At 42.7% G+C, this 18,667-nt stretch overlaps 1 protein-coding gene and 1 pseudogene across 3 annotated transcripts in view; both read right to left on the reverse strand.

Annotated features, from left to right (window-relative positions):
• LOC124777167 overlaps positions 1-18,667 on the reverse strand; it is a 614,765-nt gene that overhangs the window by 217,079 nt on the left and 379,019 nt on the right. For all 3 annotated transcript variants that reach the window (XM_047252476.1, XM_047252474.1, XM_047252477.1), the window contains exon 2: positions 1,843-1,984. In XM_047252476.1, coding sequence (XP_047108432.1) covers positions 1,843-1,984 — 142 coding nt within the window. The remainder of the gene's footprint in view (positions 1-1,842; positions 1,985-18,667) is intronic.
• On the reverse strand, positions 3,918-4,641 carry LOC124777168 (annotated as a pseudogene).

Genomic DNA, 18,667 nt, shown 5'->3' on the forward strand with positions numbered 1-18,667 from the left:
ACTATGTCGACTTTCGTCTCACGGTCGAAATGAAAAGAATAAGTATTCTCAACAAGAGAGACATAACATTGAACTTAAAAATTCTGTTGTTTGCAGGAGTCGTTTTATTTCGGAAGATTGATTGTGCTGACGTTATTTCTCCACGAACTTGAATGGTACTTGCAGCTCGTCACACAGTTGCTGATTGAAGTTCCTGTCTTTTTACTCGAGTAGGGACAATGAAATGCTATTGACACCCGGAAAACTGCACATGTTTGTTGGGCTTCTGTAGTACTTCCACGGTAGCGCACACTGTAGAAGTGGCAATTGCACAGTCGACAGGGTAATAAACACTCGATGTACAGCTTCATATTTTGATAGGTGTTTGTCGACCACAGCACGATTTCATGCACGTAATGTCTCCAGGCTTCGACGCACCGTTCAGAGCACATGGACACTTTCATTGTTGATAACTGTCCTGTAAATGCAGCTGCTTATCCAACAGTTCGATCACTTCGATGAAGCAATTCGTTGGGTTCGGCACACAGAAAGTCCTTGTAGTATCAACAAGTTTCCTTGGAACGTGGGCTAGTCTTGTAGTCACTCAGTACATTACACACACGTTTTCTTCTCTTCTCAGAGCTAGAAAAAGCACAAAACTGAAAAAAATACTGAAGTGCTACTGACGTTAGATAACCATTACATCTAGTTTCATGTAGTGGTCTTTTTACTGACGATGATATTTATGACAAATTAATTGCTTCCACTGTACCATGATTAACATCCAGAGACTACAATACTGCGGAATATTTCTTCTAGAGAACTAAAATCTTATGGTGAAATTTAAGTTTAAAGAAAAGAGCACTCTCCACATAAATTTGGAACGTAATAAACACTAAACATTTTCATGATAATGGAAAAGCTATACTGCGGTCCACAGTCTACTGTCAGGTAATAACAAGAAGTGCACCTCTTACGTCGTTGAGGCGATGATCTTTATTTTAGTTACAACTTCTCTTAAACGTAATGTCAAAATCAGTCTCGGCACTAGGGAAAATTTTTAGCAGATTTGCTAAGCAAAATATTATTCGGATTATTTAAGTTACACGTGCTGCTGGGTGCGACCTGTTCTGTATTGATAAATAAGAATTTTTGCTATCAAGAGTTGAAATATTTTTGTGTCCTCAATGACGTTTTCGACTTTTCCAGAAGATCCTAAGATAACAGTTGGATCTCTCTAAACCGATCACTGAGGAAGTAAAAACATTACAAGACGCCATATTGGGTGCAAAAATTATTGTATGTATCAATTACTGAAATTTCCAAAGTAACTTTCGAAAGTTTCCTCCCTCGAAATCAAAAAAATAAAAAATAAATAAAAAGAAAAAGAAATTGTTCCTCAGCACTATAGCTGATATGAACATCATATTGGTGATGGTAATTCCTGGCCTTCCATGTATTCGAGTATTGAGATCAACCGTCAACTACTGGAGGGCCTAGAATTTAATATGGTATCCCAACTACGGTGCTTTTGGGTATTCCTCACGCGCTGAAGTGGCAGTAAGTGACATTACAACACAGCTAAAGCATATCGGTACTAGAAATATCCAGCAGAAACACGCAGAGAACGTCATTACAAATATTTATAACCCAAGAAAGAGGCTGATATATCGCGTACAGTTGACAAGCCAGCCACTAAACTTAGCAAAGAGGTGGTTCTGGAACGGTTACTAGGGCAGTTAGTAGTAATTACAATAGGATGATAAAACGACATGTAAGAATCTAATACTCGATCAACAGTTGGGGTGACAACTGTGTGATGTAGCGGTGGCGTGACATGAGGAGTAGCTTTTCGGCACTGACCTTGTAGAGCTTGTCCCTCTGGTACCAGACGTCCTCCTCCTCCTCCTGCACGGCGAACGTGGAGTCGAGGTTGAGGTCGTCCCTGGAGCGGGACAGGATCTTCCTGCGGGAGACCATCTCGTTGTGTGGAGCGGGGCCGCAGCTGCAACAGAGACGCGGGCGGCCGGTGAGAGCGTGTCGCTCGGTAGTCGGCGGCAGACTGGCAGCCACCGGCTGCCCGCGGCCTCGCCAGTGAAAGGCGGCGCGGCGCGAGCGGTTACCACACTGCGGCGCGGCCGCGGCCGCGGCCCGCCCCGCTGCAGTTCCGTCTGCTCCAGGCCGCAAGGTCCCGCACCCAACTTATCACTCTCAACGAAATTTGGCATTCTTCCGGAAGGAGTTTCCACTCTGCAGCGAAGTTCGTCCCGATTTGATGCTTTGGGGCAAATTGAAAAAGTGAGTGCTGGACCGGGACTCGAACCTGGGACCTTTGTCTTTCATATGGTTTGCTATGGTTGGCTAGTTTGTGTGGGGGTTGAAGAGACCAGACTACTAAGGCCATCGGTCCACGCAAAGATGCCTAGAAAACAGTGTCTCTTACCAAGTATGAAGGCCTGGTGAGGGATTTCGCCTGATGTCATGCAGCCCGCGTAACACAACTGTAAAGCGTTTCCTTTCTCTTGACAGCACTGTGCAGGGGAAACGGAGGTGCTCCTGGAGCGTTTTCGATTGGAGGTGTTTGATCACCCACATTACAGCCCGTAATTTATTTCCCCAGAGTTTCATCTCTGTTCACGCGAACACCTGGCTATGAAGACAACTTTCTGGCACGGACAACGAACTGTAGACCGGCGTAGAGAATTGAAGGAAAGCACAGGCGGCCGCCTTCTATGACGACAGTGTTGGAAAGTTCATTCAACGCTAAGAAAAATGTCTAAAGCGGAGAAGCGACTATGTAGAGAAGTAGCTGAAAGATCGTTGCAAATAAAACATTTTCGATTTTCACAGTGGCTTTCATTTCGCTATCGATCGCACTATACTTTCCGAATAGCCTTCGTATATGTGACATGTAATTAACGTTATTTTCCCCTCGGCAACAGGTCGGCTGTGGAAGTGTCTACACAAGGACGCAAAATGGTTGGCCTATAGTGAAAGATGTAGTCAGTTTAGTTGTGCAGTAACAGCCATGCATTTATACTCTTTACATCCTGTACAAAAATACATTTCACGGTAAAAAAAGCCACCAATTTAAACTACAAAATTTAGTACTGCACGAATAGTAGGTTACGTGATACCAGTAACTTGCTAAGAGTCTCACAGATCAAGTTATCCACATGAGTATTAAAAATTTCTTTTATGTAATAAATTGCACAAACCTAAAAACAGCAAATAAAAAAAAAAAAAAAAAGAAAAAATCCAGGAATTACAACTGCGAACAACTTACATTGGAACCTAGAAAATGTTGTGGTTAAAGTGACCCAAAGACTGCGTTTTGTTGGCACAACACTTATAAGATGCAACAGATACACAAAAGAGACTGCCTACACTACGGTTGTCCATCTTTTTCTAACACATTCCTGCGCGGTATGGAATCCTTAAAAGATAGGACTGACACAGGACTTCGAAAAACTTCAGTGAAGGGGAGCTCGTTTCGTATTATCGCGAAATGAGAGAGAGAGAGAGAGAGAGAGAGAGAGAGAGAGAGAGAGAGAAGGATATGAAAGGATATGAGACGCGAATTGGGGTTGCAGTCATCAAAACAAAGGCGTTTTCCGCTTTACTAAATTTCACTTTCTCCTCTGAAAATGAAAATATTTTGTTGAGCCTACGGTAGAGAAATAGCTAGAGCTCGTTCGATGAACTGTCCACCAAGTACTTAAGTGCGAATTGCAGAGTAATCATGTAGAAGTAGATGCAGTTGATAAGTTCCATAAAACAACAGTTTCTGTATATTGTGAAGTTGGGTTGTAACAAACCAGTGATTCACTTTTCCCTCTGCATATTACCCGTTATAGATCACACAAAATACATGAAAAGACTTTTCTTGAAATGCTTTGAAACAAACCAAAGGACTTAACGTGGCCTTCGAGTACAAATTAATTATTCTCGTCATCCTGAATCTTAGGTGACGTTAAGGAATGTAGCCCGTATCGCCTATTTTATATTCCACAACTAATGGAACACCAGTAGACACTGGAAGCTGAATGACAGGTGAAATGGGTGAGGCCTTTGTAAAAGATGGTACGTGCCTGCATGGAAATGTCAAAGTGACTGGTTCTTGCATTTCAGTAGTCGCTGACCCTACCTATCTGTCAACATTAACAATCTGTGCCAATTTTGCATTAACTGAACCAGTGTCTCCTGCCGCAGAAAACTTTACACTCTCTTCCTACCATGACATTACACATGATTCGCCAAACCGGCTCACGTCTCGGCAAATGGAAGAAAATTTTGTTGACGGAAGCCTTATTATGCAAGACTTCTAATTTCTCAAATGCTCCTGAACAAGTTCATCAGTTTCATTTCATAGTCTGAAATTTTCTCCTGATTTGGAGATTAGAAGACAAAAGTATCGGGTTTTGACCGTAACTATGTCATATCTAGAGGCACATTTAAATAACTTTGTTAAACTTACCAATTCATTTCCATGCAAAGATTTCTATCGCATCGGTATCTGCCGAATCTGTCACATCTAATGAAGTGAACCCAAGCTGACGTGAGAGTTACGCAGCCATCAAATGTTGCTTCATTTAGAAATTCTTTGATTGCCTACAAAACTTTCTTCATAGTTGAACTCTGCACATGTCTTTCTTCGAGCATTTTGATGGTAATATGTGATGGTTGATAACATGACACGAAGACCTTCCTGGCTTCATACACAAAGACCTGCGGCATGAGACGAATGTTCACTGAATATTGCACCAAGTTACTTTTCCAAACACGACTCATGAACCACCATCCATGATCCTCGCACTCGCAGCCTGGATGATCGGAGAGTTCGTGGCGGAAGTAAAGGTGTGAGGACGGTTCGTGAGTGACGGTTCAAGAATTGTACTTGGATAGCTCAGTAGATGAGCACTTGCCCCAAAAAAGGCATATGTTGCAGGTTTGAGTCCTGGGGGCAGTACACAGTTTTCATCTGCCAAGAAGTTCCAAATCTAACATGCTCAAATGGGAATATCCTATGTACCTTGAAAAACACTTTTTATTAATTTGCAGATACCACCATGGCATTTAGTATGTTTACGGCAGCTGTTTTCGAATCTGATGATTCATCATCAGAACCAGTACCTTACTACGAAATTACGCGTCATGTCGTCATTTGGCGTTGGTCACTTGATTTTAAGATACCGTTTTTACTGACAGCCCATTAGAGTCGAGAACGGTTGTCATAAATGCACCAAATACTATAAAGACAACTATGAACGAAAAAGCATTTTTTACTGTTATGGATCATTTCAACATCCCCCTGTGGGGAGAGCCCGTCATCTATGGAGCTCTTCGGACGACAAAAAAAAAAAAAAAAAAAAAAAAAAATTATAAAATTTACTGGAGAGTTTTAAAATATTCTATGAGGCGAAAATTCAAATAAAATATACAGGGTTTATCGTAATTAATAGCGGATTGGCACGGATTGCCGTATCAGACAGCAGAAGCAAAAACATGCCAGTAAACACGAGTCAGCAAACAAGCCATCTGCGAGATAACTTCGGATGTTTGGTTACGAGCCGTCACAGACTTCTGTATGAAGTATGTATTTGACTATATTATAAAAATCAGTGGCTTGATGACTCAATAGGGTATTACAATTGGTCACCGGTTTCGGCTTTTCAGGCACAATCAAATCCAAAACCATAACAACAATATGTAGGCGAATGTCAGTAGTGACTACATGTCTACGCATCGCTGCTAAATTTTTAGATATGACAATGGCTAAGAATCCGAAACCAGTAATCAATTTTAATAAAATACCGTGTGGACTTTATAATGTAACCTGCTACAAATGTCACCGTCTTCCCAGGAGGTACAAAAGGCCACGTATCACGAAATGTATTTGAAATGTCAACTTTTAAATTAAGGCGCTATGTAATAGGATCGTATGGTTTACTAGTCCTCGTCGCGCTTTCCAATCTGCTTATGACATCAAGCGATATACACACTTATAATTGATGGTAAGAGCTACATTCTACACGAAAGTATAGTATTTCCGTATGATACTTTTAACAGTAAGAGAAACTACTTTTCTAATATAGGAACACAAACGTTATCTCTTCATGTTTAAGAGGTAATATCATAAAAACACAAGGCCACTTTTTAAGGTTTCTCGTTATTCGTGGAGATATAATGCGCTTTCCTTTTTTTCCGCTGTTTTCTGGTATTTAACCCATATAATTTATCGTCCAGGTGGCTCCTGTCTTTCTGTACGTTGTTATACTACAGCGTGGTTTGTCCATATGAGTGCTAATAAAAAACCCACGCCGAGCAATACATATATCACACACCTTAGGGAGCTGTTACGTATAAAGATAAAAAAAAAAGCAGTTTAGGAGACAGAAGAGGAGGACTCGGAGGAATCGTTGACGTTCTTGATGAATAGAGATCAGTGTGAGTGGGAAGTACGAGTGTTGAAAAGTGGAGCGTAAGAGGGAAGCGAAGAAAGGAACGTGAGCATTGGTTAGGATCCCTAGATTACAGGGTGGTTTATTACAAGCGTGTCATTTCTGTGTGTTCATGTATGTGAATGTGCCGGTGTGTGTATGTGTGTCGTTATATTCTCGGGGTCAGCTTTGTGTGGGGCCTTGTGAAGAGTGCCGGGCGCAGTGAAATAAAGAAGCAGACAGGCAGCTGCTACCGAAACCTTCCGACCGCATCTCCTTTTTTATGCAGGGTCGCCGACTGACCCACAGGGGAGACCGTTGACGGCGGCACTAAGTGATCTCACGGCCTGGCGGTCTCTCTACAACAAAGGAAATCTGTTAGTCACAATCGTGAAAGCTTCTTCCAGATGTCTCCGCCATTAAAGTCAGATTTCACTTTACGATCTTTTCCGTTGTATAATTCGTGGCATTAACTTTCAACCCTGCAATCTTCACCCTCCATATTTCAGTATCTTTTACGAGGGAGTTCTGTGATGCTGTTATTGTTGCCGTTAACATTTAATTGCAGTGCAATACTGGCTACGAATGCCGCAACTGAATGGTAATAAACATTTTTAACAGCAGACGTGCTAATGTCTCTTGGAGAGGTCCGCTATATTCCTTACAAATTGCTGTGGGCCCTCAGGTAGCGATGACGAGTTCAGACGCTCAAGGCCAGACAGTGAAAGTGACCTGCCACGAAAACGTTGGCCGACATTCCGCAGCGAAATAGCTGGCTGCGTGGCACAATCCAGAAATGTTGCGCCATGGTGACTGCCAAGATACGAATCTCATAAAGGTTCCTGGGCATTTGATGGCCGCCATTACAAATTCCTTAATACACCTCTGTTAATTTCAAAGTTACATGGCAAAATTGTTGTCATGGAGTATGGCGCCCTGTAGAACACCGTGGTGTTTCTGTAAAAGTCTAAACAAGAATTTAGCTGCTGAAAAATCATTACATGGAGAGGGAAGGCTCCCAGTCAAATTTTACGGTTTGGTAGGCAAATAAATGAAAGAACGAACCTTCTTTTTCAATTCCAGAAATTATCACTTTGTTCCTGACCCCAAATACAGACAAAAATGAAAGAAATGACAAAATGGAAAGTACATACCAACTTTTTAATAAACTACAATAAACAGAGCATATGAAGATACGAAAAAATAAGGCATTGCAAAACGGTAGTGAATCTAGAATGCTTTTATGCAAATGAACGTCTAGCACTGACTTACAAAGTAGACAAACGAGAAATAATAGAGACAAGAATGATGAGGACAAATTTAGATCCAGGCCCGGTAACTAAGAAGCAATGATGACATACATCCAAGTATAAGAAAAAAAAATAGAAACAGTAAGAAACCTGGTATATATTGGATATTTGTAGAGGATGATAAATAAAGCTTCAGTTATCTCTGGGAAAAGACGTTAACAACCACTCGTATCCAAGAATAAAAATAAACGACATAAAAGCTGCAAAAGCATCAGAAAGAGATATTTTCAGAAAGAGATATTTTCAGAAAGAAAGCGTTAAATTTAGAAGGATTCAAGGGAGAAGCAGTAAGAGAGTAGATCTAAAGTGTTCTGAAGAATGAGAAAACGGGAAATGGCGATCAGAGTAATGGAAGGAAAGAGGAAATGAGAAGGAACTATAATTGTCTCTGATGGTCGAAATCGAAGGAAAAACTCTAAAAATGAAAGTTATTCAACACAAAACAATTAATTTAAAATATATCGATGAATCTTTGGTATTAAAACTCGTCATTCACATTAATATAAGTGCAGTGAGGATACTAAAACTGCTCAAAATCTACAAGATAGTAGTCAGCTCCATTTTAGCATTTTTAGTTTCATCTGGCATGCTAAAATTCACCGCTAAGTTTTTACTCGTGTTTCGTAAACACTGGGAATGGAGATGCCGTACACGAAATGTGATTCAATTTCTCGCAGTTTCTCCGCATGCCAGAACGTGTAAGTCAGCAGGTAACTACATTATTTATTGCAGAAGTGGCATTTCAACTACGGAAATTTTCTATACGGCTGCAGAGACGGAGAAATTTCCAAATAGCATTTTAGTCGGTAAATTTTGCACATTACTTACTCCAATTAGGCGTTTCCCCTTCTGTACCAACAACGGCCCCTATGTCATTAATTCCGATGTTTTATTTAGTGTAAAGACGATTTGAGTGCATTGATTCTTTTGTATGTCCATCGATATGGTTGTACGTACCAAAATTTAATACCAATTAGTCTGATATAGATACTGACTCCTGCGTGTCAATATATTATTTCTCACGTTCATTTATCTGTGAGTGTGTGTTTGCATAGTTTTATTATTTCTGGAGACTGGGCGGAAATCGTACGGTAAACTGTATTTAGAGTAAATCCGATAGATATTGTCTCTTTCCAGTTGTAGACACGTGACTAACACGATCTATGTCCAGAGCAATCTCTGAAATGTCTTGTCTCCTCCCCATTGCACCTGATATTACACTCACTCTGTAAATACCGATGCGAAGGAGTGTACTGCATTTTAGCTACCTGTATTACCGCCATTAACTTTTATTTTTATTCGGGACTGCGTAGAGTTACACAGTCGGAGGGAAGTTAGCGCCTGCCGTGCGCCCAGCACACATCGCAGGTTGGTAGAGCGGGTAGCCTAACCAGACACCGCGAGGCGCAAAGCGGCGACGGCGGTGGATTGCTGCGTGAAACTTGAAACGAGTTGACTGAGATGACTTGCAGGAACAGTGGCCTTTCACCCCTCCTTTGTTCATTCTTTGACATGATTTAGCTAATAATAAGTATACAACATACGAGTATATTCCTAGATATTTTTTGTTCACAATATTTTAGTGAATGTCTACATTATGTTACCAGAGGTTACTTTCTGAATCGTATACGTACGTACGCGTAAACAATCGTGAAAGCACCGAAGACTGTTCAGTGTAGTCCATATACGGAAGTCATAAATTCTGTTGACGAACATCAGATAAAATCACTCATTTAACACAGATATTACGAAAGGTAATAATTTTCTTGTAGTTTTCAAACACTTGCTATCTCCACACAAAAAGCTCGCGATTGGATACTCTTCTTGCCACGTGAGAGTTAGCTATAACTATCCTGATTCGTTTAATTAATATCTGAGGCAGTAACCGGGTACCACATTAAGCCCCGTCCTAAAAGACAAACACCCTGTTGAGAATCATGATTGAGGAGTAAATTTACTATTCATATATGCGAGTCATACAAGCTGAATAGGCGAACCAGAAGCAGCAGTCAAGAAAGCATGCGTTCAACTATATTGTAGAAGTACATTGGCCTTATGATAGTGTTAACGGGTATATTTAGGAGTGGCTTAGATAAACACCATTTGTGATCTTCTGTGGATGCTCTTCACTGACTGTTAAAATGGTTAAAAGTGATGAAAGTACATGTTTGTGTCGGATGAATGACTGTTTTATAAAAATTATGTGTTATTAGATGTTTATAGGCAAGCAATTACGACGATGACTGTTTGGCTGTCACTATTTGTTCAAAAGTTGAAGCGTTTGTTTGCGTTCTTCTTTTTCTTCATTTTAAGAATATTATGTACAATCATTTTGATTCGGGTTTTAAGTATTTTCCGAAAACTGTAACAGTTACCCAAAAGTAATTAAAAAACTCAAAAGTAACGTTCAGGAACAAAAACAGCAAATTGAAGAAGTAATATGAAATCACTGGAAGCAACATCTGAATTCTACAGTTTCCTTATTATTTTAGTGTACTGACTATAACATTAGTTTTCCTCTTGTATGATATCTCTAGAAGTGCTCTGAAGGGCAGTAGATCTTCGACAATTGTGTTGCACTTGTCTGCCATGCTGAGGGCGCAGAACTGTGTGAGAATTAAAATAATTTACCCCAGCTACAATGTGGTATCCTAAAGAAAGCATCTACCTATTAAATTAGCTGCAATTTATGGTTTCAGCAGAACAGTCAGAGCTCGGCTAACTTTAAGTTTCTGTTAATGCCAGGCTACGTTACATTTTCGAATTCTGTAACGTCTACAGCGTAATTCTTGACTGTTAAATGAACTACGCTGAAAGTACGGTAACGACCTTGATTTCTTCAGATAATAGGCTGTTCTGCAGGAACAGCACTGCAGTAAGATAGTCGACATGGGGTACTGTAAGGTGCTATATTATTAACAATGAAATTTAAGGTCTCATTTTTTAAAAGTATTGTTACTGTACAGAGAGCACGAATTGCCTTTTTCCTCACACGTACACTAGATCCGTTAGGGTCAAGTAGCCCATGGTGAAAAACAAAACAAATCCAAACCGTAGTTCTTTTAGAAATCACACTTTTTTTGTAGAAAATGCTTCTAAATTTCTGACTCAGACGTAGCTACAAAGTTGATATTGCCGAAAAATGAATGGCGCAGCCTCTCTAAAGTTCCTAGACAATTGTGAATGATTGCCGCACCATCAAAAGACGTTCGTTTGTTGCTGACGGGCTCTCACTTGTAGATCGTAACCTCATTACGGTGCATTTCCGAGCTACGGTTATCTGGAAAACTTTGCTCGTGTTAACGTCTTGGACTTTACTCTGATCTTCCCTTCGACAGCAAACGTGACTTTGTGCGGTGACGGACTGTACTTGGAACATCTCGCAATGTTGTTTGTTATTCAGTGATCGCTACTGATTGCCACGATCACCAGTGGAGAAGATGGATGTAGCTGCTGCGTAAACAGGCCTTGCCTCCTATGAATGCGATGACCTGTTGCCTCTGTGGATGACGCTTTCGGACAGGGGTTTCGGGCTGCAGTTTATTTTTCTCCTGCATACCGTAAAACATTGCAGGTTTTAGAGGGTTCGAGGAGGAAAATTAACTGCGGATGGAAATCCGTGTCCCAAACTGTGATCCACCGAGGCCACAGAGCATCGCATTTATGGGAGACGGGGCCCTTCTAAGCAGAATTTAGCTCTATTTTCTCCATTGGCGATCAGTCGTGATCACTGAGTAGCAAACAACGTTGCGAGACTTACCGCCGACGGTCCGTCAGCGTACAAAGTCACGTTTGCTGCCGAAGGGGTGGCCTAAAATGTAAGGCATCTGCCCCTATAATTTCGACGCTCTCTATCTTCGTTAGATGAGGTTTCCAGACACGGGCTGCTGTCCTCGATTTGTTCCTCAAGACACCCTCTACAACATCTGGAAGTTTGTTGTAACATTTATGGGACACTCGGTATACGCATCTTCGGTAGGGTAGATCCTGACTGGCCTGAATGGTTCTCATTAAGTGTATGTTTACGCTATTTTGTCCAACACCTGGACCTGTGTTTGTGTGTGTGTCTGGGAGAAGACCGGAGGCGGTTGTCGGAAGCGAGTGGGGGGAGAGGTCGCGAGCAAGGCAGTCGGCACGACGTGCCCCTCCCTCCCTCCCCGCTGCTAGCTGCTCGCAGTCGGCTCCTCCTGCCCACCATCGCAGCGTTCCCTTGAGCCTCTTTTCCGGCGCCGGCGGTTGCCTCACCTGTCCATTGTTGTTGACCTGCCGAGATAAGCCGGCGAGGACTACAGCCCGCACCGCGAAGCAGTCGTGTCCACAAACCTCGATACGAGCCTTCTCAAGCGGGAGGGAAGTGTGGGCTCGTTCTGGACAGAGGGTTTCCATCTGGGGCTGCCCGTCGTTTAGCGAACATTGACAGTGGTCGAAAGAGAGGCCGTCTGTCATACTGATACATGTTACTTAATTACGAATGTGATTGGTCTAATTACAAATATGGTGTTTTAACTACGTATTTGTTATTGTCTTATCTGCACATTTGTTTTTTACGCATAGGGTCTGCATTTTATCCATTTTACCTCTCTTCCAGTTGTACGGCAAATTCGCCACGCCTTTCCCTTTTGTATTATACGTTGAAATTGTACCGGAAGCTTTTAAAAACATTCCGAATAATACAGAAGAGAAATTATAAATAAAAAATAGCTCTGTCATCAGGCCCTGAGGACGATGCAATGCCGTGTCCTTTTCCAAAGACTTAATTGAAAGTGGTATTGCGGTATGGGGGCAAACCACCACTCTCCTAGCCGCTGCCAGATTTGTGAACCTTGGTGCGGCTATTGCTTGGGCTTCGGAAGTGAACAAGTTTTCAGATAGTAAGAAGGTGAGCTTGAACTTTCATTTGGGGCAAGTGCGGTGTGTTACTTTTGGATTACACATGGATAAAGCTGAGAGTTATTTTGTGATATGGGAGGTGGGTAAAGAGATGTACCCTACGAAAAAGTTATGGAGGTGAAATGGCTTCAGCATGTGCTGAGAGCTGTGAACGGTTCTTAAGGATTGCGGACACAAAACTGTGGATTTTAACGGCCGAAAAGGTCACACTTATTAATGACTTCGTTAGATAAAACCAAAATTTCGTGCCCACCTGCAAAAAGCATCTACAAGTGTGATTTTAGTTTCTACGAACGAATGGCAATCTCTCTCGCTATTGACTAAAATTTCATTTACGGGGCTTCTGTGCAGAGTGGTGACGTCAAACCTTTTCAAATCTCAAGCGCAACTGGTCGTTGTCGGTTTTTGTCGTCCGCTGCTGCTGTCACCCCGCAGTGACGGCTGGTACACGTCTTTTACCAATCAAAATTTTTGGTGTGTTTAATAACACCGATTTACTCTCCACACACTCTATCACATCAGTTCGTGAGATATAGGTCCGAGTCTTAGCAAACCGAATGTGACTGACTTCCGACTAAAGAAGGTGTTTCGCAACAGCTGATCGCTCTGTTTCTCCTCTTCTACAGCTGCCCTAGAGTTCTTCCAGCCGTTCTTGCAGCGTTCTTTTCAATGTACCGACGTACACGTCTCCACAGCTAATCGTATTATGTAATTCCTACTCTTTACAACGATTTCCGACCACCATCGGCCGACCTAAGGAGTTCCAGCATCTTTCAGTTGGGTTTTAGACTACGGCGATAATCCATTTCTTCAACGTCTGTATCTCTATTTATACCCGCAAGCTGCTTTACAGTATGTGAGGGAGGGATCTTTTGGTACCCATAAGTCTTCCCCCCCCCCCCCTCCCTCCGGATACCTCCCCATCTCTGGCCCCACCCCCTTTCCTTGTTAGATTCACGAGTGACGCATGGGAAGAATGTTTCTCGGTAAAGCAGATTTTTCTTGTCGAAGTCATTTTGCGAGGCGTATTTGGGAGGAAGTAATATGCCTCACTCTTCTTGTAATGTATGCTCTCGATATTTCAATAGTAATGATCTCTGTGGTATACAAAGCCCCTTTTGTAGCGTCTGCCATTGGAATCTGATGATCGTCTGCGCAACGCTCTCGCGAACTCGCCACTCTTCTTTGGATGTTCTCCACCGCCTCTGTTAATCCCACCCTGCAATGGTCGCAAACTACTGGACAATACTAAAGATCTTCCCTACGCGAACACTGACATCCCGAATGAACGGCAGGAAAACTTTGGCTTTCGCAGGCAGCTAAGCGAAAGAGTTCTCAGCGTTTGAGGACCAGTGGGAAGAACCGTAGCTGATTCCCTTGCTGTGTTCTAATACAACGGACTGGCCCCAGAATCTGGAGCTAAAAACCTTGTTCTGCTAGTACGGCAGCAGAAGTGATATCATCATCCCGGAGATCAGAGACGACGGGAAAATTAGCACCCGCAGCCGAGTCTGGCGGGCTGTATAAGCGTCTCGCGGCTATTAAAAGTGAGGATGGGTGCTAGGACCTGTGGAAGAGGAGCCACACACCCAGAGGCAGGGAAAGTGCGGAGGCGCGTGGCGGCCGCTGACCTTGAAAGCGGCCATGCGGCGGCCGGCTCACGGCTCACGGCTCACGGCTCACGGCTCACAGACAGGTGCGCCCCGGCGTCACGCCAACAGTTTTCTCCCTGGCCACCTCTCATACATCTCTCCCTCTCATTCAGCAGTGACGCGGGACACGTAAGACTTGGACGAGAAAATTCGAGGCACTTGCTTTCTAAACATACAGGTAAACCACCACTGGTATCGTCTTATTTGATTTACTCGGTTAGTTCCGCTCATCGGAAGGGAGCATCTGGGGATATTCACTGGCCCGATGGCAACACATTAAGAGGTATCAACCATCTCTCGGCACCATCGTCAACACAAAGTGGTGTGAGACAGTTCTGCATCTCGAACTAATTTGTGTTGATAGTGTCGAACGGAGGTTTAACCTCTGACGTGTTGCCGCCAGGTCAATGAATATCTGTGGATACCCGCTTCTGATGAGTGAATCTAGGCGACTAAATCAAATAATACGCGAATTGTGTTGGTTTATCGTTACATTAATACCGGTCGCTGTATCCCTGTGGACGATGCGGAACTTCTTTTCTATACGACAGCATCTTTAAGAAATACGAGAGGCGTTCAGTAACTAGACGCAACAAATCTTTCTCCTCGGCCAATTTCGGCTGAAAAAATGTGGAATTTGCTGTGGGGCTTTGTGGAGTACTCCTGCTTCAGCCCCTGTAGTTTCATGAATTTCCGATAGGTGGCGGCACCATCCGTAACATTCAAAACGGCGTTTGTAACGGAGCTGCGTTCCAAGCAGAGCACTGTCATTGAGTTGCTTTAGGTGGAAAACCAGGGCATCGCAAATATTTATAGGCGCTTGCAGAATGTCTAGACAGAGAGAGAGAGAGAGAGAGAGAGAGAGAGAGAGAGAGAGAGAGAGAGAGAGAGACCTGTTGGTGAACAAAAGCACGATGAGTCGTTGGGCGAGGCGTCCGTCATCATCGTAACAAGGCCGTACAAACGCATGCTTGCCGGCCGCAAAAAGCTGTGATTACTGCAATGTTGGAACGTGCGGACACTCTCGTTCAAGATGATCGACGGATCACAATCAACCACGTCGCTACTGAACACGTCTCTGTCGGTAGTGCTGACACACTCGTCCACCAGTTGGGTTCCGCTGGGTTCCTCGCCGACTAACGTAAGACCATAAAGAGCTTCCATCTCTTCGGCCCAACAAAGGATACACTCCGCGGGAATCAGTATGTGAATGATAGGAAGGTTACTGACGCAGCTAGACGTCGGCTCCGGCGTCGACCAGTAGAGTGGTACCATGCAGGCATACCGGCCCTCTCAGGAAGGTGGCGTAGGACAGTCGCACTGAACGGAGATTGTGTTGAAAAACAGGGTGGGGAATAATATGACGTATAGGAATCCTGAATAAAATCAACCTGCTTTCGCCAAAAAAAAATGTTGCATTACTTATTATCTACTTTACGAAAATTCTTGTCCAAATGAATCACTGAGAATCCATGCCTTTTGATGGTCTGATACTGCTGCTTACTAGTTCACGAATACCAACACCCGGGTTTCGATGCTAGTTTCTTTTAGAACTGAATTCTTGCAGTTGACTTGAGTGGGGTGAAAAATCTTTTTCTAAAGCTACATTTAACTGAACGTCGTCGTTTAATCACTGTTGGAGGAATACAAGAACACCATACAACTATGCCGTTGAAACTAAACTTCCGATTCATAATTTCGTTAATACTCTTCACAGAAGCTATTACACGCAGGGTCTATCACAACTAACAAAGAAAACTGGCATGGATGAAAAAATATGATGAAAGTAACTAAAACGTGTCACTAAACAACGGTATGAAAAAGAGCCGTTTGCGAAACAGCTGCAACTGTCGCCTACCACTGCTACAGACTTGGATATGAAATTTCGTCCCTTTGAAATGCCAATTTTCAATTAAGTTCTCAACTAACTGGGCTGAAATTGCGTCCATGGGGGCCCAGTATTGGAGTATATGGCACATTTTACTGCCGACGTTGAAGACACCAAAAATTGTCCAAGATATACATTTAAATAATCACTAACTAGATGTGTAACAAATTTAATTTCTTAACCGGTTTCAGGCAGTTAGTGCCCCCTTTCAGAAGGTTATAACTACCGCATTATTTGCGAGTGTCAACAATAAGGTGCATGCAGCATATTTCTGTGGTCATGTGGTTCATAGTGGCTGTACAAAAATCGTATAAAGAAGCTAGACAACAAGTGCAGACATCATGCTAAAGCTGGATCTAATCAGATACTTAGCTTCTTTATACGATTTTTGTACAGCCACTATGAACCACATGACCACAGAAATATGCTGCATGCACCTTATTGTTGACACTCGCAAATAATGCGGTAGTTATAACCTTCTGAAAGGGGGCACTAAGTGCCTGAAACCGGTTAAGAAATTAAATTTCCTGTATGCAACTAATTGCTGATTATTTCGATATAGACAATTACAGCTACTGGAGATGGATAATATACCTAATGGTCCAAGATGTATAGTTCAGGCAGGGCCTGAACTTTAGCCTCCAGCATCACCAGATCTGAGAGCTCGGTATCTCTCTGTATCAATAGTGAAATGTTTAGAATTCCCACTGAGACGGTTGAAGAACTGGAGCAGGGAACTGCACAGTTTTCTTAAGGTTAATAAGAGATCTGAGAATGTTTGAAAGACTTCGGAACTCACTGAAGAGACGACTGAAATACTTCATCCAAATGCGAAGAAAAGGCGTGGGGAACGTAGCCAACAACAAATACGACTGTGCAGCAGTTTGTAAGAAGTAACAATGGGCCGTGGGTACTGTTCCTTTCTCTAACGGCATTCAGTTATGGCCAAGGCGACGATTTGTGGTTTATACAAATAAATACCTTTAAAATACCTTTAAAAAAAGGAAGGAGTAATTCATCTTTTTAAAATGCAACCACAGCGTCGTCTCTAGTCAAAATTTATGCAAAGGACAGATGTAACAACACTGTGGATCGCTTTTAGAATTTGGTTCCAATGACAGTCGCCTGAAAGAACTTCATAATTTTTCTAGCTACTGAGACCTTTTTTTTTTTTTTTCTTTTTGACCTCAACAAGGAAGTCAACATCTGGATGAAGAGGCTAAGTGGCTGTCACGAAAGCTTGCTAGTACACATTTATACGGAATTCTTGCCTCAAGAGTGGAGTACATGTAAACAAACGCCGACACGTGCGAGAAACGTGTGGCGCCGGGACCGCAGGAGCCGTTACTGCGGAGGCGTCGGCCATGGACACGCCGCTACGTCGCCTCACGTACCAGGTCGGACACGGACCCCGCCAGTAGCGGTGGATACGTCGAAAAACACGCATTGTCAGAACGGTAGCATCCAATGCAGAGGTGCCGCAGTTTCTAGTCACGAAGGGAAGCTGCATTTCATTTGCGATTGTAAATTTTCACCCTGACTTCAGACTCCCAAGTCTCGTAATGGCGTTTCTTCTCTATTCACTCTATAGAATGAACTAAATACTGCAACTGTTTCGAAGATGTTCTCTTGTCAATGATAGCAAGACGAGATACACGTCATTCTGCTGCTTGGTTAGTACTCTTAGCTCTTGTGTCAACAGAGATAATGAGACAAGCATAGCATTTTAACAGAAGACTGTACTTTCTTTAAAAAATTAGACAGTTTTTGAAAATAGTTCAAATGGCTGTGAAGCACTATGGGACTTAACATCTGAGGTCATCAGACCCCTACACTTAGAACTACATAAACCTCACTAAGCACATCACACACATCCATGTCCGAGGCAGGATTCGAACCTGCGACCGTAGCAGCGCGGTTCCGGACTGAAGCGCCTACAATCGCTCGGTCACAGCGGCCAGCCATTCAAAAGTCAGACCGCGTTAGCCATAGGTCATATTCACTATCTGGGGGAATATAAATTGTAGTTGTGTGAATATACATGTGTAGTTTCGGAACGATTTGCACCTAACACAACTTGCTGACGTTTGCAGCGGTGATTTGTAGTGCTTTCCAGATTCTTTAAAATCAGGACAGGGCTCTGGTCTCGCTATTCAAATTCATTCACTCCCATCCTAGCAAAACCGTACTGCCATTACATCACCTTATGAACGGAACTTTGTTAACGGAAACGCAAAAAAGCGCCGTTTGAAAACTGTTGACACAACACAGAAGACCGTGCACGATTCAAAGAGATAAATGAGCATTGACTAATCCGCTATATTTTGACAATGTAAATTTCTTTCTCCGCCTGTTAGTCGCCAAATCCATACAACAAGACTGGGTTGTGACAGTGCATAATGAAGTCTGCCTTCCCATTCGATAAACACAGTTAAAATTCTTCGCCGTCGTGCGTTGTGTGACACTAGTCAGTTGCAGGCATTGTTTTTGGTTAAGCGTCGTTCTGGC

This window comes from Schistocerca piceifrons, chromosome 2, assembly GCF_021461385.2.
Source record: "Schistocerca piceifrons isolate TAMUIC-IGC-003096 chromosome 2, iqSchPice1.1, whole genome shotgun sequence".
NCBI lineage: Eukaryota > Metazoa > Arthropoda > Insecta > Orthoptera > Acrididae > Schistocerca > Schistocerca piceifrons.